At 48.4% G+C, this 25,166-nt stretch overlaps 7 protein-coding genes across 7 annotated transcripts; 2 read left to right on the top strand and 5 right to left on the bottom strand.

Annotated features, from left to right (window-relative positions):
• Window positions 1-1,198: 1,198 nt before the first annotated feature.
• On the bottom strand, window positions 1,199-1,483 carry C8R40DRAFT_1223463 (uncharacterized protein; the record flags this gene model as incomplete). Its single annotated transcript, XM_046233291.1, has 1 exon — window positions 1,199-1,483. A coding segment is annotated over exon 1 (159 nt), but the record flags the coding sequence as incomplete, so codon positions are not given.
• A 13,167-nt stretch (window positions 1,484-14,650) lies between these two features.
• C8R40DRAFT_1178213 (uncharacterized protein) lies at window positions 14,651-15,189 on the bottom strand (the record flags this gene model as incomplete). Its single annotated transcript, XM_046232833.1, has 2 exons — window positions 14,651-15,034; window positions 15,088-15,189. 2 exons carry the CDS (start codon window positions 15,187-15,189, stop codon window positions 14,651-14,653), a joined length of 486 nt encoding a protein of 161 aa, XP_046079196.1.
• An 80-nt stretch (window positions 15,190-15,269) lies between these two features.
• On the bottom strand, window positions 15,270-17,311 carry C8R40DRAFT_1178212 (uncharacterized protein; the record flags this gene model as incomplete). Its single annotated transcript, XM_046232832.1, has 4 exons — window positions 15,270-15,823; window positions 15,880-16,837; window positions 16,904-17,100; window positions 17,173-17,311. 4 exons carry the CDS (start codon window positions 17,309-17,311, stop codon window positions 15,270-15,272), a joined length of 1,848 nt encoding a protein of 615 aa, XP_046079195.1.
• An 853-nt stretch (window positions 17,312-18,164) lies between these two features.
• On the bottom strand, window positions 18,165-18,881 carry C8R40DRAFT_857315 (uncharacterized protein). Its single transcript, XM_046236464.1, has 4 exons — window positions 18,583-18,881; window positions 18,458-18,531; window positions 18,229-18,398; window positions 18,165-18,173 (listed from the first exon to the last, which is right to left on the bottom strand). The coding sequence occupies exons 1-3, from the start codon at window positions 18,839-18,841 to the stop codon at window positions 18,321-18,323; spliced, it is 411 nt and encodes a 136-aa protein (XP_046079194.1). The 5' UTR covers window positions 18,842-18,881; the 3' UTR covers window positions 18,165-18,173; window positions 18,229-18,320.
• Window positions 18,882-19,036: 155 nt separating this feature from the next.
• C8R40DRAFT_1164117 (phospholipase C/P1 nuclease domain-containing protein) lies at window positions 19,037-20,475 on the top strand (the record flags this gene model as incomplete). Its single annotated transcript, XM_046230448.1, has 3 exons — window positions 19,037-19,510; window positions 19,532-20,165; window positions 20,342-20,475. 3 exons carry the CDS (start codon window positions 19,037-19,039, stop codon window positions 20,473-20,475), a joined length of 1,242 nt encoding a protein of 413 aa, XP_046079193.1.
• Window positions 20,476-20,671: 196 nt separating this feature from the next.
• Window positions 20,672-22,743, bottom strand: C8R40DRAFT_1164116 (uncharacterized protein; the record flags this gene model as incomplete). Its single annotated transcript, XM_046230447.1, has 6 exons — window positions 20,672-21,348; window positions 21,383-21,686; window positions 21,758-22,084; window positions 22,143-22,337; window positions 22,372-22,641; window positions 22,690-22,743. The coding sequence occupies 6 exons, from the start codon at window positions 22,741-22,743 to the stop codon at window positions 20,672-20,674; spliced, it is 1,827 nt and encodes a 608-aa protein (XP_046079192.1).
• A 718-nt stretch (window positions 22,744-23,461) lies between these two features.
• C8R40DRAFT_1178208 (uncharacterized protein) lies at window positions 23,462-23,891 on the top strand (the record flags this gene model as incomplete). The annotated part of the gene is made up of 3 exons (XM_046232831.1): window positions 23,462-23,545; window positions 23,597-23,702; window positions 23,755-23,891. 3 exons carry the CDS (start codon window positions 23,462-23,464, stop codon window positions 23,889-23,891), a joined length of 327 nt encoding a protein of 108 aa, XP_046079191.1.
• Between the last annotated feature and the right edge of the window lie 1,275 nt (window positions 23,892-25,166).

Below are 25,166 nucleotides of genomic sequence, written 5' to 3'. Positions count from 1 at the left end.
TAAGTAAACCAGGAGTTTGAGTTGGGGAACGAACAGGAGAAGATGTAGTTGACACCGTGGACAAAGTTGTAAGCTCAGACCCTCCGGCAGTGTTCATTGACAGACTCAGTCCTGTTCCTCTACAAGGTTTGTCGGGGGAAGGTTTGAACGGTGAGCCTAGTGACGGCGTGGATTGATGTGCGTCTGGAACACACAGAGGAGTAGTGTCACCTCTAGCTTCGCGCCCAGGAGAGGGGAATGACAAAGGCGAGTTATAGGGAGACGCGGGTCCAGAGAACGACGCGCTGTGTTTGTGATTTGGACTGCAGTTGACGTTGTGAGCTCCAGGATTTAGAGGCGAGGAGTGACGCGGAGTGGTGGACAAACTCGCTGGCAGCGAGCGACGATGAGCGTGACTATGCTGTGGTAGGCGATCTTGGGTTACGCAGTCTGCAGATTGCATACTGTATACTGTATACGTCGGCGAATGTGGAAGAATAAATTCTATGTTGTTCGTGATATTGTTCGTAAAGATAAATATAAAAGGGTGAAGGCGGAAAGAGAGGGATTTCGTGCAGCTGAATTGCTGATGTAAGTAGAGAAAAATAAAAAAAGTCGTGATGGTCGTAGAAATACCCTGAGAAGGGCTTCTGTTTGCGCACCCTGGCGCGAGAAGCCAGTGAAAGTCTCAAATCGGAGGAAGGGCGTCGGATCGAATTTGATGCACGTGACTGGTGTGATCGAGCTGGGATTGCCTGCCGGGCTCTGCCGGCTTGCTACCCACCGTGTCTTTCTTCGCTGTTTACAGTGTTACGACCGCCGCCGAAGCCCAATTCGAGAGGGATCGAAATGACAAGGTGCTTATTCACTAAGAGCTACGGGGTCGAAGGACAAAGCAGCAAAAATTGCAAGTCCTAATGTCGACGCTAAATACCATGACCCAGTCCGCAAATTCAAATGTAGACGGTTGAAGCATCGCTGTGCGTGCATACCCCTACTCCACAGAAGAGCCAGAGCGTCCCACAAGCCTCATAGCAAACGTATGCCACAAGCTGGCCACAAACCATTCTTGAGTACACTCTCCGTGTCTGGCGAGCTTGCATTCATTAACTCCGCAGATAGGGAGAGGATCCGGATATGCAGAACGCTACGTCTGTAATCATTGATCAAGGGCTAAAACTATATGACATCTGCGTTTATGACGTAAACGGTTTCATTCCTCCTCCTCCTCCTCCTCCTCCTCCTCCTCCTCCTCCTCCTCCTCCTCCTCCTCCTCCTCCTCCTTGTTCTCACCAACAATGCTCATATCTACCTTTCTCTTCTTACCAGGCATCTCCTTACCAGCATCAAAGACAACGCCAGCCTTTTTCCGAAGCATCTCCAAATTCTACTCTGCCTCCTCCACCTACTCGGGAAGTAATTGCCTTCCTGACAAATGTGTATGACGGAGAGCAGCACTGACATTTTCTGCTTCTTGCCTTGACGCGATATCAAAGAATGAAAAGTGAGACAATTGAACGGGGTTCACGTACCCAAATAAATCCCGGATATCTTTCTTTGTCGTCTTCAACGTCTCGCACCACAGTATTGATGGTTGACCGAGGAACGGCGGTAAATGAAACGGATTTTCCGGCAACCTTAATTGACAACTTCTTCGAACCTCGAAATTATGTATGTGAAATCTAGAAGTTTGAATTGCTCAATGAAATTTCTATTCGAGCCTGTCCAGCAACCATATCAGAGTTCCCCGAATCCTCAAGATATCTTCATTTGCCGTAAATCAAGCAACTAACGGCATGAGTTATAACGTTTGCTGATCCTGGAGGAGCCTGGAGGTTATTTCCGCTAATATGTCTTTAATCTTCCCCTCTCCCCCGCCCGCGCGAGCTTTTCCCCCTCCCCCCCGCTATATCGGGCAACGTTAATCTATTCAAATTTGTATTTACTTCAATCCCACATGAGTCCGTAGGTGTTTATTCAAACATTTGTTTATAGGGTTTTCTCCATACGATCGGATAAACCGCTTGGCTGGTAAGTATAATTTACATGTAATTATAATGGACTATCTTCTGATGTTGTTCGATATAGTCCTAATGATTTCTCTACACCATTCTACCATCTCATCACATCCGACTTCCAACACGAATAAAACTACCACTATCTAAAATCTAACGTTGGATATGTTATTACGGATTTGTCTTCGATTTGGCGATGGTCGAAAAACGGTGATGATCATGGCTCAAATTTGTCGCGAGATGAATGATCGTCTCAGTGGATACCTTTACACAAACGTTACAGAAAGGGACATCGAGGTGTTTGTCATGCCCTGACCTACCTCCCATAGCCCCGACCGACTCTGAAGAACCTCCCTCCCTTTACCTTAACTCCCCATGGAACTGCTTCACTCATCCCAGGACCTCCCGGGTCCTCCATAAGCCTCCCAGCCTCAACCCAGCCTCGACAATACACCCCGAGTTTCCATGATACATCATTCCTTAGACCTTCCGCCGCAACAAACCCCATTTAGCCCTAATCTCGATCAGTTACCTCACACATACCAGATTCCCCAAATGCTCCCATGTTCACTTCCCATACCTATTTAAGTAGTACCGCAATGTCCCCAAGACCCAGCTTTTGCATAGGTCCAGTCCCTGTCCCTTTGTACCTGCTAACCATACGGATTTCTCTTTACTCTCTGTTTCACTACCTCTGTTTCTCTCAACTCTTGTCTATCGTCTCTGTGATCGTCTATACGATCCAATACACGCTTTTACTTCACGTCTAAGCAATCCGAGTGAGTCTCCGAGCTCCCTCGAACATTACTAAAGCTCCTCAACGCCTACCCGCCTTGGTGAGCTAACCTCCCCAAACCTCCTCGAGCTCCCTAGCTATTCTATAGGCTTCAGGACCTCGATCTAGGTAACGTTGAAGCTACCCCTCACGTCGAACTACGTACTGCTTCTCCGTTACCACCTCCCACACTCGAGGACATCCATCCTCAAGCCTAGCCCCCAGGGACCTACCCTCCCTGGCACATCCCTTCTCGGGAGCTTACACCCTCGAGACCCATCTACACATACGACCTACTCGATCCTATATTGACGTTCTAGCGAGTACAACTCCTACTACGCAATATCGTACGGTCCCGCACTCTTCCTTAACCTCCCTACGCCTTAGGGACCTCCCTGGACCTCCTAGGAACCCCTCAAGGGTCACCATCCCGTTGTTCCAGCCACTACTAGGTCATTCCTGTCCTCGGTCGCGGTTCTCGTAGCTCCCTTCGAGCTCCAGCCTGCTCCTAGCACGCTACAACATAAACCTCCACATACCAAAACCTACCCTAAGACCTATTTTGACCCAGGTCTTACATTATACCAAGCTCTCCCGTCACCGAACGGACTCGTCGCGACGAAATGTCGGCGACGTCAACGGAACGACCTTCTAGTTCCAAGGCCGAATCAAAGAAACAAAAGAGCGCCTTATCTCGTGGAAACATGACACAAGCTCAAAAATCGAACCAGGCTGCTAGCTCCACTGTCATCACGGTGGCAGCTGGTCAACGCCTGATGTCCATCCCAGAACAGTCGTTCGGGGATGAAACCGCCAGCAACATCCGGACCCCAGAGGGACGTCAACCGGAGGTTCAGGGGCCCCCCCCAGTGGAACCTGGGATGGGACCACCACAACGGAAGTATACCTCCATGGGTTACGCCCAACCTGCCAGTAGCCCCATGGGAGGTTTCGCATACTCCCCTACCTGGGGAATGAGAGGACCTCCCCCTGGACCGGTACCACAGCTAGACATGGAGTCAGCTTCGAACGCGGGTGGAAGAGTCAGCGGCCAAGTAGCCGCTATCGAAAGGATACAAGGGGAAAGTACTGACCCTCTCACAGTACGACAACAGGAGAAACTTCCAGAGAGGAGGGTATCCCCTGCCGTATCCGAACAATCTCGGACGTCATCCCGGAGGTTGCCAACGCCTCCAGTACAGTCCCTTAACCTTCCTCCCCTGAGACGAGGAAGTTCGCTCTCCAGTCTCCTGAAGAGCCCAGCTATGAATATGCCCAACTGGGAGCGTACACATGCAATACACCATAGCAGGACCAACTTCCCAGTACAACCCTTGTCCGAAATGACATTGCGTCTGGAAGACATCATTCAAATTCAGGAGTGTATCCCGGAGGATGTAGCTATGGTCCTAAGGGAGGTATTGGAGTCAATGGGGATCGAAATATTGGGAGACAGTCTCGAATTCTCAGACTTACGAGTACAGTTCCTGACAGTGGGAACTCAACTGGAGATAGACCTCCCAGAGAAGGCCCAGCAGTGGCTGATTACCCCCGCAAACCGATCAGATTTTCTCTGGCTGTACAACATCCTGTTGGACCCAGAGAGGATGTTGGAACTGTTAGAGGCAGAGGCACGTTACAGGCGATCGTTCCGAAATTCGAGGGGAATACTTCCCCTCCTCCCTCATACCCATGGAAGGGAAAAGGAATTCTGTGGAGAAGCGGGGCTGCGTATATTGTACCGAGCATCTAACTACAGATCAGGAGCTGTACGATTTGAACCTCCCCCTTCGAGGGTTAACATTCCGAACTACCAAGCGATCCAAATACTTCGGAACACAAACCTAGCGGAGGCAGCAGCTAAAATCGATGAGGAAAGTAACGAGGATGCTAACGCAATCACTGCAAAAAATCGTAGGCGCAGAAGATACACCACGGCTCACCTCCTGGCCCCAGTGGAGTCAATGCCTGATCAGGATAGTCCCGTCCGGGTCCGTAGCGGACAGACAGTGTACACGTACACGCCCATGAGGCATATGCACCAGCTTCTGGTGAGGAGTGAGGAATCTGAAGCGATGTTGTGTTCGCAGGAGACCCGACACCGGACGTTACTAGCGGAATCAGACACTCTGATGCTGTCGAAGGAACTTTCTGGATCGAATCTAGAAAGAGCTTTGGAATTCCGTCGCAGACTGGTCGCGGATAATCGGGGAACCTCATATATGGTTCAATGCGAACCAGAGAGTGTAGGGGGGGGTTTTCTGCGGGAGGTTCCAGTTCCGGGAGTTCGAGGATCGGGGTTTCTGTGTGAGTGGCGGCTAGATGAGAGTACAAGATCTCCTCGTCTGGGACTTCTTCTATCGTTACTCGAGGAGGCTTTACTGAAAGTCATCCTTTCTCCCAATCAATCTCCGGATTTACCTTCCGTAGCCAGGGGAGTCCAAGGATGATGTCTTCACCTCCTAGGTTGGTGATCAGAAAGTCCATCCATCGCTCTTGATTATCCACTGCGAGTGCTAGACGTGCAAAATGGGTTATCCGTCCAGCTCGGTTAGGTGTTCCATCGATATTAAAAACGTCGATTGGTTTATGGAGGGGTGCACATCTTACATGGTTCCGGGTGACAAAGTCTTGGTTTAAAAACAGGGCGGTAGCTCCACAGTCTACCATGGCTGCAGTTGTTATACTGTGATTCCTTCCTCTTAGTCTCGCATGAATTCGGAAATGTGGGGAAGTAGAGTTTAATTCCCAGATCGACGATATTGTACATGATGGGTGCGAGTCATACGAGGAAGTAGCGAACATAACAAACTGATTACGGGGTACTCTTGGTGCAGCCGAAGCGGGTACCCTCTTTAAAAACCCTGTTGAAAGCCAGAGGACGAGGAGGACATAGCGTTAGCACGATCAAGTAATTCCTTTATTTGACCAATCTGATTGGAAAAATCCTGGTTAGGGGGGCTCGGAGTAGCAGCTACGGGTGCAGGAGCAGATGTTGGGGTCGAGGACGCGATTTGGACGGATTCGTTTGGGAATAGGGAGAATGGCGCGGGTCCCGTAGCGGATATCTGTTGGCGTTGAGGTTGCTGGCGTCGGCCTCGGTCTCGTCCGAGTCCCATGTACTTGTCTTGGCAAACTGCTTCCAGATGTCCTCGGCGTCCACAGTAACGGCAGGTGGTTTCTCGGTGTGGGCAGTTTTGCTTGACATGACCTTGGGCACCGCAGCCGAAGCATCGTCCTCGCATGCGAGCTAGGAATGCTTCCCTAGTATTCCCATTACTGGTGTGGGTTGCATCAATGTCCATAGCGTGGGGGTCAGCAGGGGTAGTATGAGCGGTATGCGTGGAAGGGTATCCAGAGTTCCGGCCAGTCATGGTGGGATCGTGCAGGTAGACATCCACCGATATGGCCCGTTTGATTGCCTCCTTCAGAGTTGGAGCAATTCCTTGGGCAATGTTTACGGTGATGAGGTGTTGTCGGATCTCTGGGAGTAATGCAGTGAAGAAACGTTCCCGCAAGTCAATATCAGACATTTCAGTCCGATCTCCGATATCCTTGAACTTCTGAGCGAATTCCGCAACTGTCTGTCCTTTACTTTGCCTGAGATTCTTGATCTCGCTACGGGCTTCCATACCTGGGTCCATTGGTTCAAACCGTTGGCTAAATTCCTTCAGAAACGCCTCCCAATTTCCTCTGAAAGGGGGATTTTCCGCATTGAAATGTAGCAGATGGGGAGTTGCCCAATCCCCGGCACTTTCTGTGAAGAAGCCCAAGGCGGACTTGATGAGTTTTACTTGGCTTTTGGCGAGATCCGGTTGTTCTGACGCCCAATTCTGGAACTGAGCCATGAAGCGACGGGCTTCAGCACCATCTTTACCCTTGAAAACCTCGGGTTTGTTCATGCTTGACTTAGAGGATGAGCGTTCCTCCATAGCTGTAACAAGGTTAGCTACTTGTCTGATGAGCTGAGCCATGAGATCCTCCGCAGAGGTATTTGGGGCAGGTGGGACAGGAGTCAACATGATGGGAGTAGGCAATCGGGGCTGGGGAATTGGCAGGAAGGTTATATTGCTCACAGTGAGTGGCTCTCGGATTGAGTTCGAAAGGGCGTTGGGGCAGGGTTGAGACTGGCAATCGCGCCAAGTATCGTCGTTGTTATGGGCGTGAGCTTGGTCTCTGGGGTCAAGTGCGTGTGGGAGTGCGGAGCAGTCTATACTGGCAACAGGTGTTTCAGAATCGGGCGGAACTGGGGAAGACGTGGTGTCTATAGATCCTGCAAGGACAACCTTATCGGTAGGCTGTCAGTGCAGTAATGGATCTTGACCTAATGTCACAAAGCGGCAGAGGCGGAGTGACTAACGGAGCAGGAAAGCGGAGCAACTAAGCAGAACGGTGAGGCGGAGCAACTGGACAAGGCAACAAGGCGGAGCAACTAAGCAGAACGGCGGCAAGCTGGTCCCAGATAATGACAGAGATATATTGAGTATCGTAGTCATAGGTAATAATAAGTAAGCACATACCTGGTCCCAGATAATGACAGAGAGGTCAAGATAAGGGACCAGGCTGTGGAGGGTTGGCTATATATACATAATCTGGTCTGCGAGAAACAACGATGTAATACTGTACAGTTTAGGAACAAGGAAGGTGGCGGAAGCCAGTAGAAGGAGAAGATGGGTCAGGTGGATCAGTAATCGATGGATCAGTAATCGATGGGGGTTTGACAGTGATGGGATGATGTATCGTACAAGTAAAGGCGTCGAGACAATGAGAAAAGGAAAATGATAGGGGCTGCGTACTTTATGACAGTGTCCAGCCGTTGGATGGTCATGGCATTGACACAGTACTTCCGTGCGTAGGTCATTGTCTGCGGGTACGTATACCCATCCCCGGTAATAGACTAGACCATTGTCCTCTTCCCATTGGGCAATCCCATTAGCCAAGCACTGTAGTCCATGCTCTTTGACTGTTTTGAGACCTTCCAGTACCTGTGCTTCCCGCTGTGAGGCTTTCCGGATGCGATCCTCTAATGGGTTCTGTAGGATAGAGGCTGCAATTTTGGTGAAATGGTTGGGCTTAAGGACCGTCTGCTGTCATTATCCTCGTTGTCTAGTACCTGGTGGGCTGCCATACGAGAGAGAGCATCTGCCTGAGTGTTTGTTCTACCAGGGCAATGGATCATGTGGAAGTCAAATTGTGAGAGGTATAGAGCCCAGCGAGCTTGTCAACAGGTGAGGTCTTAAGCTGTGCGCCAAAACTCGAGGTTGGAATGGTCAGTGATGATGTCGAATGGCTGGGGTAATCCCTCTAGGAAGTTCCTCCAGTCCTTCAATGCTTCTATGATGGCTAGCATTTCCCGGTCATAGATCTCATAGTTCCGTTCTGCTGGTTGCATTGAGGCTGATCTAAAAGCGACAGGATGCCATTGGCCATCCTCTTGCTGCTGCATGAGGGCACTGCCGGTAGCAAAGCCTGATGTGTCTACCTCGATCCGGGTTGGTCTGTCCGGAGTCCACAGGGCTAGGATGGGTGCGGAGATGAAGGCTTCTCTGAGGGTGTCAAACGCTTTCTGCTGGGTATCCATCCAGGTAAAGGATATGTCTTTCCGAGTGAGGTCGTTCAGGGGTCTGGCTATCCTTGCAAAGTTCCGGATGAAGCACTGATAGAAGTTAGCAAATCCAAGGAACCCTCGTAGCTCTCGAAGCTTAGTGGGGGCTGGCCAGTCGCGAACTGCAGCTACCTTTACCGGGTCCATTCTCACCTCCCCTTCTGATATAATAAGGCCTAGGGATTCAATCTGTTGTTGTTCAAATTTGCACTTCTCCGGTTGTAGGTACAGGTCATGTTTCTCCAGCCGGGTTAGTACTTCCCGTACCACTTGTCGGTGCTCCTGAAGGTCACTGCTAAAGATGAGGATGTCGTCCAGGTAAACTGCTACCTTTCCAGCTGCTATAAGGTCTGCAAATATGGCATTCATAAGTGCTTGAAACGTTGCGGGGGAGTTGGTGAGACCAAAGAACATAACCTTAGGCTCGAACAGTCCCCGTGTGGTTGCAAAGGCCCCTTTTCATTTGTGACCTTCCTTAATCCGGACATTGTTATAACCCCAGTGGACGTCAAACTTGGTGAATCGGGCCCCTTGAAGTCAACTAATAATATCAGCAACCAAAGAGAGGGGATAGCGGTTCTTCACAGTGTATTTGTTTAGTTTCCGGTAGTCCTGTATGAAACAGAGTTTTCCATCCTTCTTCTTAACAAAGAAGACTGGGGACGAGATGGGTGATTTAGAGGGAACGATGTAGCCTTTCTGCAGATTTTCTTCCAGGAAGCAATCCAGCTCCTCCTGCTCGTTTAGGGACATGGGGTAGATCTTGGTGCGCATGGTTTCCGGTGCTCCAGGCAAGATATCAATTGTATGGTCCCAGGGTTGATGGGTAGGTAATTGTTCGGAGGCGGATTCTGAGAAGACCTTGAATTCACGGTATTGCTCAGGGACCATTTTTGCAAAGGTTTTAACAGGTTTGTCTTGGTTGGCTTCCTCTGCTAGCTGCTGGGAATAAGTGAATCCCGCCGCACACCAGACTTCCTCAGTCTGTTCCTCTAGGATTCCTGCTTTAACCCATGCCCAATGGGTTTTGTGATTGGCTCGGATTCGGTGTATTGGAGATTCCTCCACCGTTGCTGGTTCACTCTCTTCAAGGGTCACTGCCGGTGGCGCCTCAAAGCGGGGAGGTTCTGGGTTTGGGAGTTCAGGGATGTGGCTCTCTGTGTTAGCAGCCGCTAGGTGGGGGTATGAAATCTCCTCGTCTTGGACATCTTCTATAGTTACTCAAGGGGGTTTTACTGAAAGTCGTCCTTTGTCCCAGTCAATCTCCGGATTTACCTTTTGTAACCAGGGAAGTCCAAGGATAAGGTCTTCACCTCCTAGGTTGGTGATCAAGAAGTCCATCCATCGCTCCTGATTGTCCACTGTGAGTGCTAGGTGTGCAAAATGGGTGATCCATCCGGCTCGGTTAGGTGTTCCATTGATATTAAAAATGTCAATTGGTTTGTGAAGGGGTGCACATCTTACACGGTTCCGGGTGGCGAAGTCTTGGTTTAGAAACAGGGTGGTAGCTCCACAGTCTACAGTGCCAACAGGCACTTCTCCAACAGGTCAAGTTTGAGCCGAAAAAAATAGTTAAAATCATAATAAAAATAGTTTTGGAATGAAACTAACCAAAAGAATGCTATTCACGTCGAGAAAGAAATATGTTCCGCATTTGGCAATGTTTTCCCACGGTGTTCACTTTCTCGCCCCAGAAAAAATCAAAAGTATTGGAGTGTATGATGCATCACCCACTACTCCTGATACTTCAAATTTCCATAAACACTATCTGCTGTTACTTACAATATGGTTATTGATGCATGGATGCATACAAGTATGCAAACTTTCCTTTGGAAGTATTCCTACATGCTCTAATTTCTACTGTCTACTCAGACATGGGCTCAATATCAAACAGGCTGAACATGCTGTCAAGAAATATACCAGCCATCGCCATATACCTGTGACAATCAAGCTGGAACCCCGTGTCCTTTCGATGTAGTGACCACGTGTACCTTCCATATATGGAAGGCACCTTCCTAATTAGGCGATGACTAAGCTGGTTCATTTTCGGTCAGTGGGGGTAAAAATAAAAGTTGACCATAGGCTTAGCAAAGCACAAGCCAGGTATATAGATCTTCTACAAGTCAAATGAGCATAATTTGGCTATATTCCGATGTTAACTACAAGCTCTGAAAAAATTCTAAGAATTTGTACTTTTTACAGTTGATCGGGTGATGAGAAGTGCCTGTTGGCACTGTACCATGGCTGCAGTTGTTATACTATGGTTCTTTCCTCTTAGTCTCGCATGAATTCAGAAATGTGGGGAAGTGGAGCTTAATTCCCAGATTGACGATATTGTACATGATGGGTGCGAGTCATACAAAGAAGTAACAAACATAGAAAACTGATCACGGGGTACTTTTGGTGCAGCTGAAGTGGGTACCCTCTTTAAAAACCCTGCTGTAAGCCAGAGGACGAGGAGGACATAGTGTTAGCACGATCGAGCAATTCCCTTATTTGACCAATCTGGTTGGAGAAGTCCTGGTTAGGGGGGCTCCGAGTAGCAGGTACAGTAGTCGGAGCAAATGGTGGGGTTGAGGCCGCAATCTGGACTGATTCATTTGGAAACAGGGAGAATGGCATGGATCCAGTAGCTGATATCTGTTGGCGTCGGCCTCGGTCTTGTCCGAGTCCCATAAACTTGTCCTGGCAGACTGCTTCCAGGTGTCCTCGATGTCCACAGTAATGGCAGGTGGTTTCTCGGTGTGGACAATTCTGTTTGACATGACCTTGGGTACCACAGCCGAAGCATCGTCCTCGCATGTGGGCCAGGAAAGCCTCCTTTGTATTCCCATTACTGGTGTGGGTGGCATCAATATCCATGGCATGGGGGTCAGCAGGGGTCACATAGGAGCGGGTAGGTCCGGCGTTTCGACCAGTCAGAGTGGGGTCATGTAAGTAGACGTCAACTGATACAGCCCGTGTGATGGCCTCCTTTAGGGTCCGAGCAACTCCTTGGCCAATGTTTACCGTGATCAGATTCTGTCATATCTCTGGAAGTAGGGCAGAGTAAAAACCTCCCTTAAATCGATGTCAGACATCTCAGTCCGACTTCTGATGTCCTGGAATTTCTGAGCAAATCCCGCTACTGTCTGCCCTTTACCCTGCTTAAGGGATTGGATCGCATTACGGGCTTCCATACCTGGGTCTATCGATTCAAATTGTTGACCAAATTTTTTAAGAAACTTCTCCCAACTAGTGATGTGCCGGCTCCGGCTCCAAGTCCTTGGGCCCTATGAGCCTGGCCAGGCCGGAGCCGTCTCTAGGGCTGTGGAAAGCTAAGGGCCCGGCTCAGAATTTTCAAAGGCCCCAAGCCGGGTTCTGAGCCAGGGCTGAGTACCCAAATTTTGTGCTGAAATTCTCACCTGGATGGCTGATATACCTATAGATAAATGCTCAATATTTACCTATATGGGCATCACTAGCACCGTTCTCAGCTGCAGGAATAATTATTGGTCAATGCCATAAACCTAAATTCTGAGACATTTGTCATTGCAGATAGGTTGAAGCTTGAATCAGATCAGTGTATTCACAGTGAATTCTTCTTAATAAGGATTAGGAAGATGTTATATTGTAAATTGTACTATGACATGATGTGGCAGCACCTTAATCTTAGTCAACAAGCCTCAAGGAAAGAACCACTTTGATCCCATTTGAAATTGACAGTAGTTGAAACAACAGGTAATGATTTTGGTGCTTGTCACTTTGATAATTCCAGTGTACTGGAATTCTACTGTTTGATTGATGTATACCATTATTCTTAATGTTACACCCCTCTCACAAAGCTGGAGCATTAAGAAACAATAATGTACCATAGCAATAATTGTGGCAGTGTTTTTAGACCATTGTGGCAGTGTTTTTAGACTAACACATCAAGAAATTTTGGACACAGTTTCCGCCTACCATAGCCGGGGCCCAGGCTTGAGCCGGAACCCAGCCGGGCCCTGGCTTTCATGTAGGGCCCGGCTCAAAATTTTTATGAGCTTTGGCCGGGGCTATATGAGCCTTAGCCGGGGCTTTTGAGCCGGGCCCCAGCCGGCACATCACTACTCCCAACTGCCTTCAAAAGGAGGATTCTCCGTACTAAAGTGTAGCAAGTGGGGAGTTGCCCAGTCTCCAGTGCCTTCTGTGAAGAAGCCCAAAGCTGACTTGATGAGCTTTACCTGACTGTTGGCAAGATCAGGTTGTTCTGATGCCCAGTTCTGGAATTGAGCTCTGAAACAATGTGCTTCATTACTGTCTTTACCCTTGAATACCTCGGGTTTGTTCATGCTCAATTTGGAGGATGAGTGTTCCTCCATGGCTGTGGCAAGGTTGGCTACTTGTTTGATGAGCTGAGTCATGAGCTCATCTGCGGAGGTAGTCTGGGCAGGGGTCGACATGATAGGGGTAGGCAATTGGGGTTGGGGAATTGGCAAGAAGGTGATATTTTCTACGGTAGTTGGGCCCTGGACTGAATTGGAGAGCGCATGGGGGGCAAGGCTGAGAGTCACAGTCGTACCAGCTATCACCGATATTGTGGGCATGGTGCTGATCTCTGGGGTCAAGTGCGTGTTGGAGAGCGGAGCAGTCTGTTGTAGTAGTATGATCAGAAATCTCTGCGGGTGTAGAAGACATGATGTATGTGGATCCTGCAAGGACAACCTTACTGGTAGGCCGTCAGTGCAGTAATGGATCTTGACCTAATGTCACAAAGCGGCAATGGCGGAGTGACTAAGCGGAGCAGAGAGGCAGAGCGACTGAGCAGAGAGGTCAATGTGGAGTGACTAAATGGAGCAGAAGCGGACTGGTCCCAAGATAATGACAGAGTTATATTAGTATTGTAGTTGTAAGTACTAGTAAGTAAGTACGTACCTGGTCCCAAGATAATGACAGAGAGGTCAAGATAAGGGACCAGGTAGTGGGGGTTGGCTTTATATACACAATCCGGTCTGCAAGAACTGATGATGTAATACTGTACAGTTTGAGAATAAAGAAGGTGGCGGAAGCCGGTAGAAGGAGAAGGGTAACTGATGGATCAGTAATTGATGAAGGGGGTCAGGTGGATCAGTAATCGATGAGGGTTTGACAATGGTGGGACGTGAAAGTGATGGAGTGATGTATTGTACAAATAAGGGCGTAGAGACGGTGAGAAGAGGAAAATGATAGGGGCTACGTACTTCATGACATCGGCTATTTAGCCGAAAATACAGGTTTTGCAGATTGGCAGGAGCCTGAGATGTTATGAATGTGAGTTTGGTCTTTGGTATCAAATGCGTGTAGTTAGGCGGAGCAATCCACTGTAGTCTGTGGTTCACCGGTGCTACTTTGTTGTATTGTAGAAAAATCAACAAACTATAAGAGAAATGCATAAAATATGAAGAATTTTTGGGGAAAGTTTCCCCTAACTTTGCTCTAATGTTTCCACAATATTCCAGGAATCAGTCAAAATCATGGTAATTTTGCAAAGTTTATGCTAGATTCCCTGATGCAATTTGCATAATGATGCTTTGATCATGACCGTCACCTTACAGCTTGTCTCGACGGTATGGTCACACCAGCAGCTTCCGTACTCTGGGTGACCTATGTGCACGTGTGTATCAAAGCAATCCTTTCTAGGTCGAACCTGAATCGTCACAAAGAGGCGATTTCTGACCTAGTGAGGAGCGTTTTGACATTTGCCGATTGACGAACTACGATCTACCTAGTCATATCTACCTTCCTACTGCCTTCCCATTGAATAAATTACAGTACGAGTAAATTATAATAATAATGCCTTTATGCTTGGTGATAACAGTGTACAAATGTTTAACTCGGAAAGTGATGCAGGGATTAATACGAAATAAAGGCAAAATGATGTCTTCGGAACGATACTGGCGCGAAGACTACGACGTCCGTAATCTTCAAACGGTGCCACCAAGTGTCGGTCCAACGGCGGCGCCGCATCGATTGGGCAAACTGGGTCCTGTGATATACAAGGACATTTTTACATCAGCATCGTTTCAAGGTAGTGATAACTTGGCATGTCCACCTCTTTGCTCATATTCCTCATAATCATACTCGAATTCGATCCCTCTTGGAACATCCGGAAGTGGCTTGAAAGAGGCTATTTCTGATATTTTCAGGTATATCGCGACTGGGTTTGCGGGACCGAAGCGATTCTTTTCAAAGATTTCCACCGGAGAAAATGTCAGATCTTGATCATGTTTCTGGTGAAGGCACACTGCGTTTTTCGATTTTTCATCTTCACTCCACTCATCAGAAACCTGAAACAGAGACTCGCAGAATGATGTCACTGGTTGTTTTTGAAAATGATCCATCCTCAGCAAGTGCATCGCAGGAAAATGAAACGTTGGAAGAGGAAGAAGCAAATGGGCGTGCTTTGGGAGGAGGATGGTAGAAAGGACTCGTTGAAGGAATATAGATGCACTGTGTGTCCTCATTCACATCTTCAGTTATATCTTCCTCCGAGTCGTCAAGTTGGGAATTCGTATCTGATTCAGGAGAATCATACAGTGAAGAGGAAAGGTTGAGAGGGAAGGTAGTCCTTATGTCGATTCTTCCGTCAAACATGGAATCGGAATGGAAATTGAGGAATTTGTTCGCAGTAAAAGGTGAACCAGGCTCGACGGAGACCTGGTACTGTATTCGGACATCAGAACGTCCACCACTTTCAGAGGCCATTTTCGATTTACCTTCATAGGATTCTCAGGAACAGAAAGAAAAAGACCAGGATTTTTGGAAGTGATACCTTTGCTACCTGCATTGCATGTTCGGATCAGGTCCTGCTGGCCCATGTTATATACGGTGGACGGAAATGAGAGTTCAGTTTGTGAAGAAATCATCCACCGCCTCTGCCAGTAGCTCTCCTCAATGCTCAAATGTCGTTCAAGAGATCGAATTCGTCGATGACCCTCACGTTCCTCATATTCTTATCTCCCTGTACGATCTGGGTGATTGTCTTGTTGGAAACGAGATAGACTTTCATGGAAGGCAAGTTTGCATTGTGCAAACTAAGCTCGACACCCTGGCGCGTCTCCGATATGTACTCTGCTCGAGCAGAGAACGGAATGACGGTGAAACGGGACTTGCGGTCCTTATTGGTGAGCGTAGGATCAGCTTCGACAACGTCCCCCATTCGCTCTTCGATATTGGTGATATGGACATCGGACTTGGTACGGATGATGAAAGCGGGGATCCTCAGTCGTACACAGTTCTCCAGCACTGCGATGTCGACGTCAGTGAAACGGTTGTCCCAGACAACCATGATGGCGTCGAACACGAATAAACCCTGGTCATGGAAGTAGTTCCAGCTGGGAGCAGTAAGCGTTCCCGCTCCCGGAACATCATACCAAATGTGGGGATAATTGCGTCTGGCATCGATGTATCTTCCCACTGACTTGGTAGACTGAGTGCCGGTTGGTACTGCCTCTGCCGTGCCAGTGATGACCCCATAAGTGCGTTGATCAAGGAAGATTTTCCTGTACCAGTGAGACCGGCTACCCCGACGTGGAAAACGCCTTCACGGAACTGGCGGGATCTCCTCAGAGCATCCACTTGAGACTCCGATGGAGAAGTCGGCGGCTGAACACCATTCTTCCACTTGCGTTGCGCTTCGTCAAATGCCTCCAAAGCTTTGCTGGCATTTCTCTCTGCTTCGTCTTTAGCTGCGATGGCCGAGATGGCAGCCTCCCGATCCTTCTTCGCCTGGGCTTCTTGCTTCTGGGAGTAACGTTCCGCGCTGCGTTTTTCAACTTCAGCCTTTTCCTTGGCCTTTCGATGATCTTCAGCCTGCTTCTGAGCATCGTATTGGGCGTCCCTGCTCTTCTCGAGTGCACGCTCAAAGTCCTCATTCATGGATCGAGCATCCTCTGCTCGTTCCCTCCACTCCTGTACCAACACCGTCAACTCTTCAACGCGACGCTCGGATTCTCTCAATCCCAACTCGGCGTTATCCTTTGCATCTGAGAGGCGAATTTGGGTTTGGACGAGCTCGTCCTGAGCACGAGAGAGTGAAAACTCCATCTCACGCAAAGAGGCTACCAATCCTTCCTTTTCCTCACCCAGCTTTCGCACTTGTTCCGCGAGATCAGCAGACAGGGCCTCTGCTTGACGCATCTCGTCCTCAGCATTCTCTCGTGCGACTTTCTCTGAGACCGCGCGGTCTTCAGCATTCAACTTTGCTTGCTCCATATCTGCGAGCAGGATGAGAGCATATTCTCTCTGTAGATTGGCCGTATAAGCCTCCTGAATCTTGGTTTCTGTGGTAAGCTCCGCATCCCGGCATCTTTCGTTCGCAATATCTCGAGCCTGTCGTTCTTCCCTGGCCACTGCTTCCGCCTCTTCAGAAGAGGCATGAGCACGCTCTGCCTCCTCGAGGGCAGCGTCCCGTGCGGCCTCGGCGGCGTCCTTCCTATCCACTACCTCTGATAACCTAGCCCCTAGCTCTTGTTAGGCTAAAATCCTAGCTTGATCGGCCTTCTCGAATTTGGCCCTTTCTTCTTCCGCAACTCGTTCCGCAGCGCCCTGAGCCTCCAATGCTTGCTTTTCTCGTTCGACAGTCTCCCGAGCCGCAGAAGCGGAGACCTCGGCCGCGCTGATCTGTTTCTTGGTCTCCTCGTCATGCTCAGCAGTAATGCGTTGCGCCTCCTCCATCTTCTCAATGGCGGTCTGCTTCTCTTCTTCCGCCCTCAATTGCATCTCCTTAGCTTGTTAGGCAACTTCTTCGGCGTGACGACAAGCGGCGCGTGCATCCTCCGCGTTCTTCTGGTATATATTACATTCGTCCTGGAGCTTAGCGACCTTAACCTCGACCTCCTCCTTCTCTGTCCGAAGCTCATCTATCGTAGCTTGCTTCACGCTGCCTTTGGAGGACCTAGTTTTAGAAAGAAGAGTAGCGACTCGGCTCTTCATGGCCATCTTGCTCACTACTTGAACCGGATACTGTAAGACAGCACGAGGAATTCAGCATGATAGAGCGTTAGAGGTGCACGAATACGCACAATACAGAACAAGTCAGGTTACGCTAGTTGTCGAAGGGTAATGGAGCACCAGCACCCAAAAGTTCGAACAGATAGAAGGAGGAGTCGGAGCAGCCATTAATATAAGCAATTCTTCGTGAACGGAAAGGAAACGCGGTGAACACTTGGAGATCGATGGCACGAAGACTTTTCAGCCTGCATCTGCATGTATAAAGAGATCGATGATCAGATGCTGTTCTCGGACCATGCATAAAGAAAGCACCCAGCGTTATTCGAGCATGGAGAGTAAATAATTGGCACACGTCCTGCCACAACACGCACTGAAAACACACCGGAAGGCATCAGAACATAACATAGACTGAGAACTAGTATTCAAGTGACAGAAGGCTAAGGACACGCTGGATTGAGCTGTCCTCAATGTGGTCAACATCGCCTCTCGATTGCATGACAGCAAGGACTAGCTGCAAGATTACTATCGTCAGAGTTTTCTCGCTGCCGGAAGAGTCCGACCCGGCTGACGCTTCCTGTGGACGCGTCGTTGTAAGGCGGCTAATAAGTCCGGGTGAACATTTCGACGACGGTAAGTACTCTACCGTAGTACGTTCTCAAAACATGACTGCCGCAGAGTTTTCAATACCCTCAATAGATACTTTGTGTCCCAGAAGCGTCCGGATGTTATTTATTCCATAGCTGAGATGAAGAGACACAACGTAGAGGCTTGTGAAATGGCGAGGGGGTGTTGTTGAAGGTACACCGATGGTGGTAGACTGCAAAAGACTGCAAAGAAAGTTCCAGGAACCCTAAAATGAATCACCGACTTCGGTAAGGGAACAAACGCGAATGTAGAAGACGCACATATGTCCACGGTCATACCCACTTCTCAGGAAATCTGTCAACCGAGCTCAAAATGGGACTGGGATAGTGTCGTCTTCTATGAATGTACTCTTTCACCTATCTCCAGTTGCATCCGGAGGCGCAACCAAGGGTGATTTACCCAAAGAAGCCAATGTCAGATGCTCTGCGGTCTTCGATTATAAGCAGAGGTTAACGAAAAGATGAAGTGCAGGACAGCAGATACACGCACCCAAGCGGGATGCCTAAGTCTGCGATCGTAAGCTGCAACATAGGCATGCCTTACTATAGGATGGGCAATTGGACCTGTGCAAGGATGTCAGTGAAGACACGCAATCATATGTAGTTTACACTCACCTGGATTCCCATATTTTAGTACAGCAGATGAAGATAATGAGGTGGCACTAGCCAAGCTGCTTATTTGCGCGTTTCGATTTGCTCCCAAGCCGATTACAGGAGGAGAAACAGTAGCGACAGCAGGAGGAACGATAGTTCCATCTACCGTCGGAGCAATGACTGGGCGTTGAGCCTGTCTTTTGGTAAATACAGCGGCTGTAACGCCTCCACCCACTACGGCGCCAGCAGCGAACAATGCAGCCTGAACCAGAGCACTCATTGGACGAGCCAGTTTCAATTTGACAAAAAACAAAATTGCAAGTGCCTGCCGGAAACATCCTTTCGCGGCGCTTATATCTCATTTCGGAATAGTCAGGCGCGTTGGCAACCCTCTTTGTTCTACCTTCGACTATAAGTAGGCCGTACAGAGGTTGGTTGCTGTACTAAGTACTGATCTCTCATTGCAACTTACATGATGAAGCTCAGATTGCTCTCACTTGGCCTCTTTATCCCGAGAGTTCTCGGCTGGGGAGCCGCTGGACACGACATCATCGCGACCATTGCCCAGATTCATCTTCACCCCAGCGTTCTTCCTGTCATCTGTGATATCCTCAACTACACGTCCACAAACCCAGATGAGCCTCCATGTCGTCTTGCGCCCGTATCCACCTGGGCGGACCGATTCAAATACCGCATGCGCTGGTCAGCGCCGTTGCATTATGTCGGTGCTAAGGATGACTATCCTTCAGAGACGTGCTGGGCGGGAAGTAGGAACATCAATGTCCTTGCCGGGATTATGAATGTCATTTCGTTACTAGATGCTTGGGTCGAAGGATCTAGTTCTGATGATACGGCCGAGGAGGCTCTCAAATTCCTTATACACTTTGTCGGTGACCTCCATATGCCACTCCATCTTACGGGTAGAGATAGAGGTGGCAATTCAGTCAAGGTGCGCTTTGATGGTTGACAGACTAATCTATATTCGGCATGGGATGGGTTGTTAATCGCAAAGACCCTGCGGAACATACCGAGAAAATATGATCATCCACTCCCGATACCTTCGCTCGAAAGGAATCTACGAGGTGCTATTTACGATGGGTTCATCCGTCAAATAATGTGGGAAGGCATTCTGCATGACTGGAAAGACCAGGTTCCGGAATGGCTTGTATGTCCTTCCGAGAAAGCCGCACCGCCACCATCATCCCTTCCGAAGGGATATAAATATCTCCCGTCTATTATTTACGATTATGTGACCCAATACTGGGGCTACATTTCCTCAACATTTGCCTCCAGTTCCGCTTCAACCGACGATTCCACTGTCTGTCCGCACTTCTGGGCTCAACCCATTCATGCTATGAATTGTGATTTTGTCTGGCCGAAAGCTCTAGACGAACCACCTTACAACCACATCCGCGCCTTCGGTTCTGATTCTGACCCCCTCACCCCACGTCCCAAATTACCTTTATTCGCGCTGGACACGCCCGAATATTGGGGTTACATCGCAGAGAATCATATTCTCCACAAATTGATGGCGCAGGGCTGCATCCAATTAGCCGGAATATTGAACTGGCTTTTTGCAGATCTGGCGGAAGCAGGCGTCGATGGTCGTCTCAGTCAGGACGGACGGGCTGAAGCAAAGAGAAGGGTCAAAGAGCTTTTTGTAAATTCTCCGGTCTGAATGTCGTAAAGTTGTAGAACGGGAGGTATTGTTTGCAAGTTGTATCGATGTATGTATCAACCATTTTTGACTTTTTCTCGTGGATCGTTCCCTTTCGAATAGCTCATCGAATGCAGCGTAGTACCTTCCTATTATTTGGTGGTCTTCACATAGAGCTTTGCTTTGAGTTCCTCTTAGAATTTTGTGGGAGCTTTTCGGCTTCATGTTACGAGTCGGAGAGTGCAAACAGAGAATGATCATCTATCGAAGCTCGTTATTATTTAGACATGCATTCCCTTAGTTCATCGTTGAGTACATCTACTCTAGTTTACAATATGACATAGACTCACCGGGCAGGCGGTGAAGACAATTAATTCCCTAGGTATTTAGATTGCAGTGGACCGAGAGTTCCCAAGAGGAGTTCTATGAACTGCCTCAATAGAACAGAACGAGTTAAGATACCAACACCTCAGCAACAACATTCCACTCCTTCAAAGATCTGATCTCCAGGATCTTTGGAACAAGGCTCTGCCCATCATCGTCATCCTCCTTGTCCGCATCATCACCAACAAACTTTTCACCGACTAACCTCAGACCTCCCACCATCGCAAATCCTCTCCGCAGCGCAACATAATCCAATTCGAAATCAAGCGTTGCCTGATGTTTCAACGTTGGGCGCAATACCCCTGGCTGTGAATCCGACGATTCACTGGTATAGGATTTGGATGAAGGTACCAGCTCAATAGGAGGTAAGACAATGGCTGATGGACCACTGAACGTCACCATAGTCATCTTAAGCCTCTTTGACTCGTCCACCTTTTCGAAATAAGGTGGAGGTAAAGATTTCATATTCTCGGAAGGTTTGAGAGGTCCATCTATTGAAGATTCTCTGGTTGCCGATCGTACTTGCGACGCTTCGAGGAGCTTTTGATGGGCAAGTGGGTAGTTGAATGTAGTGCAGGTCGGGGATGGGGAAGAGGATAGAGAACGAGGGCTCAGTGATGAAGAGTCCAGCGGCCGTAATTGTGCGGGTTTGGGGACGGTAAAACCAGCAAAACCTGACGTCGGAGGAAACCCTATATGCTGTATCACCAGAGACAATTGTAATTTTTGTCGTTGCCTATCTGATGCTAGCAGGGAAGATAGAACGAGGCTAATCGCAACTTAGAAATTTTTTTCCGACAGCGATAGTACTGTGCGCGATATCTCTTACGAGCAAATGCGCTTCAATAGTCGTAGTGGGGATGACGCTAGCGGGCGGTTGCGGTGATAGAGGAATTTGCGAAAATCCCGAAACTACGGAAGACGCCCGAGCTCTATATGGTACAGGAGAACTGGATCGTGGCGTCGGAGAACTGGGACGAGATTGAACGAGTTGTGGTGACCTAGGTCGTGCTGGAGGAGTTGCAGATGTGCTTTGTCTTGTCAAATAAGGGGGAAGAGCAGAAGCAGGTTGAGGTTGAACAGGCTGAGGTACAAGGGGTATTCGTCGAGTCAGCATAGATGTGAGAAGACGCCCTGGTTCGCCGTACGGATGACGGCACCTGGGGAGTACACTACTGGTTCGAGGTGAATAGATTTCGGGCTGAGAATGTAGATGTACTGTCGCATGTCCTGTGGTTGCATCAACGCAGTCGAGCCCATGTACAGAGATTGTTGTTCCCCGTTGACGTTGACTAGATTCGCATCGCGTGCATCCCAGCCCTCTGCGGCCTCAAAATGCATCCGCTCAAACCAAATTGACTCCAGAGTGAGATTTTGAATATGGACTTCGAGAAAAACCTTATTACGTTCGGAAGGCACCATTAGGGCTGAAGGGGATCTGGGAGCGTGTACTTTGGTCTTGACAGAGAGAGGATTCGTAATCTGAACGTGGAGGGAGTCAAATGCACTGAAAAATCTTGCGAAAGCGTCAGAAACTCACGACAAATTTATAGAACTTCCTGAACGTGAGAATATTGGAATCAGAAGTTTCTTCAGACGTAGGCGCAGTGCGAGAGCTCTGTGGATTGAACCGATAGGAAACGGTGCATGCAAGAACATGTTGACCCAATTCTTTGATTTCATGATGGACGACGTTCTCTAGTGTGTCTCCTGGAGATAGACTTGTATCGGTCCCCTCCGATGTCCGCCAGGATCAGTTTCGACGTAACTGTTTGCATTTCCACTTTCAAAGCGACAGAGTCTATTTCTGTGGTTGCCTCATTATTTACGGACAGACAACTAGAAAAAGTTTCTCCTAATTGAAGCGAACCAAATGGCAAAGTCAGGAGCTCCGATGCTTGTGTTAGATCTCGAAGAGTCTTTGGATAGCCGGGAAGTGGGTTTGTTCCTTGTAGAGACAAGATTGAAGAAGTGGAATGTGCTGAGAATGAGGGGGATGACGAGTAGAATGGCTGCCATGCGCTAGCTAATGTGGGCCTCTATAGCTCATAAGTTTATTCAGAAAAGAAGTATGTGCAAAAACTCACAGACACCCGCATTACCTTCAACGATAGCAGATGAGTAGCCGGCCCATCTGACATGACTTCAGAGTTACGGAGTAGCAGAAGAGATTCAAATTGTTGGGCGCTAAATTACTTTGGCGACTTGCTTTGTTCCGAATCCGAGGTGGAAGTTTTGCAATGGTTCAGATCACCACGAGTGAAGTTTTCGGAAGAATAATTGCTCGAGTACACCAGTGGCCATGGCAGCTCACGAAATTCCACTCTTAATAAACCTACTGAGAACATTGAAAGGGAACGATACGACGGAGAACAGTGATCACAATTAGGGATCCAACAGGAGATGGTGGTTGGTACATATATTTTGAATTCGAAAAATTCAAGCTAACGACTACTACCCCGAACTCTCTACATATGTAGCCTAGCAATGGGCGCAAAGCTCTCCCCTTGAACTTTGAATTCCCTCCCTCTTCCTTCGAAACTATGTATATCGATAAGAATGTTTCAACTGAACGGAAAGAGCTCGGTTCAATGCTCTATATCATCATATATCCTTACGTGCTAGGATCTGTTGACCGCCTTCAAATGTGGTCTTCTCGACTGATATGCAATAAGATTCCCTGACTATCTTGACAACTACCGTTTAAATCACATTTGCCTGAAGTTGAAGGCACACAAGTGAAACTGCATTTCTTGAACCGTCTGAAGCCGTCTGAGCGTAGTGTATACCCTGCTGCTGCTAACGAACACTTTCAGCTCCTCTGCAAGGCTTCACCGATCAGCATGGACACGCCCTAGAATGGGCATCATCGAATCTTTCGATCTTCCGCTGAACCTCAACGATGCTCTTCCTGGATCCAACTCGGAACCACTTTTTATCGACGTTGGTCGTTTTGTCGTTTGCCTATTCATCTGGTATATTTGATTTATTTAGATGCCTTTGGACCATTTCGCAAATTCGACTGACGACGGTGTCACTACTTTTCAAAATCGCTATTGGATAAACGCGACGTACTACGAGCCTGGCGGACCAGTGTTCAGTAAGATTTTGCACTTCGAGGCTGAACATAGTTACTCATGATTTCTGTACAGTCTTCGATTCTGGCGAACAAGATGCTGCTCCCTTGGTTCCATATTATCTCCAGGTAGGGCTTTCTGTGATCTTAGAATTATCGCAAACCGCTGCTGAGGTTGTACATCCGAAGTCACCTTTCCTACTACCTTCTTGAAATCCCACCTTCGAGAGACATGAGTTTTAGTGTAGAACTTCAAGCTGGAATTCAAGATCGACATTTATTCTATGCGACAGATTGCGGTCATATACATTACACCTAAACCTAGCAGAAAGACTAGGTTCCCAATCAAACGATGAGATACAACAAAGGTCAACTTCACGTCAAGATAAGGAGGCTGGTTGCTCAAAATGCGATGCGGTAGTAGGGAACTCTGCCGAGCCGTACTGAAGAAGATTCGGATCATTCGCCGATATTTTATTGTTCGTAGGGTCCAACGAAAGAGAACTTGGGATAATTCCAATACTGAAGGAGACTGTTGGGGTCATACTGGGGTACAGCGGGACTGTTGGGATAGTCAGCGCGGAAGGAGTCACTGTTATGGAAAGTAGCGCCCGTCGAGCTAGAACCGGGGCAGGATGCTTTGTTTGGGAATACGCCAGAGTCGTACAAGGACGGTTCGAGTTCTGCACGGGGGTTAGAATAGTACAGGGGAGTTGAGACAGGGGGAGAGAGATAGGGCAACATAGCATTGTCCTACAAAGTTGAAGGATTAAGCAATGGACCCAAGGATTGAAGAGTGACATACAGAAAATCGCTCTGCTGTATATACATCTACGTTGCCATAGCACGAGGGCAATACTCCAGCTTGTGGTTGGAGCCATTCTGACAACGATGAACCTTGTAGCGTAGATACGAGAGAGGTAGAAGGCTCAGAGGCAATGGAGTCCATGCTTGTCGAAGTATCAGGTTCACCGGAAGACTGCGATATGCCATTATAGCCTCTCTCTTCACTGTCTTCGACATAGTACATGGGAGTTGAGACGGGTGGAGAGAGATAGGGCAACATAGCATTGTCCTACAAAGTTGAAGGATTAAGCAATGGACCCAAGGATTGAAGAGTGACATACAGAAAATCGCTCTGCTGTATATACATCTACGTTGCCATAGCACGAGGGCAATACTCCAGCTTGTGGTTGGAGCCATTCTGACAACGATGAACCTTGTAGCGTAGATACGAGAGATGTAGAAGGCTCAGAGGCAATGATGTCCATGCTTGTCGAAATATCAGGTTCACTAGGAGACTGCGATATGCCATCGTACGGAAGGTCAAAAGAGGTTACATGAGTCAGGTCCGAGGAGCAACTCATTGATGCAGAGTGAGTAGCAAAGGAAGCCTCTCTCTTTTCTCTGTCGTCGACATCGTCTACGGAGCTATGAAGGAATGCTTCTTTGGAGGTAGGGGTGTTGATTTTCGTCTCCAAAACGTGA

This window comes from Lentinula edodes (assembly GCF_021015755.1).
Source record: "Lentinula edodes strain Le(Bin) 0899 ss11 chromosome Unknown C8R40scaffold_77, whole genome shotgun sequence".
Lineage (NCBI taxonomy): Eukaryota > Fungi > Basidiomycota > Agaricomycetes > Agaricales > Omphalotaceae > Lentinula > Lentinula edodes.
Note: the sequence above shows the minus strand (reverse complement) of the source record. Positions and strands in the feature narration are given on the sequence as shown.

Excerpts from the sequence above, each read along its gene's own strand:
- C8R40DRAFT_857315 (XM_046236464.1), bottom strand. The coding sequence starts at position 18,841 with ATGAGTGCTCTGGTTCAGGCTGCATTGTTCGCTGCTGGCGCCGTAGTG. Across the intron at positions 18,532-18,582 it reads ACTAAAATATGGGAATCCAG|GTCCAATTGCCCATCCTATA; the intron begins GTGAGTGTAAAC and ends ATCCTTGCACAG. Across the intron at positions 18,399-18,457 it reads GACTTAGGCATCCCGCTTGG|ACCGCAGAGCATCTGACATT; the intron begins GTGCGTGTATCT and ends TTATAATCGAAG.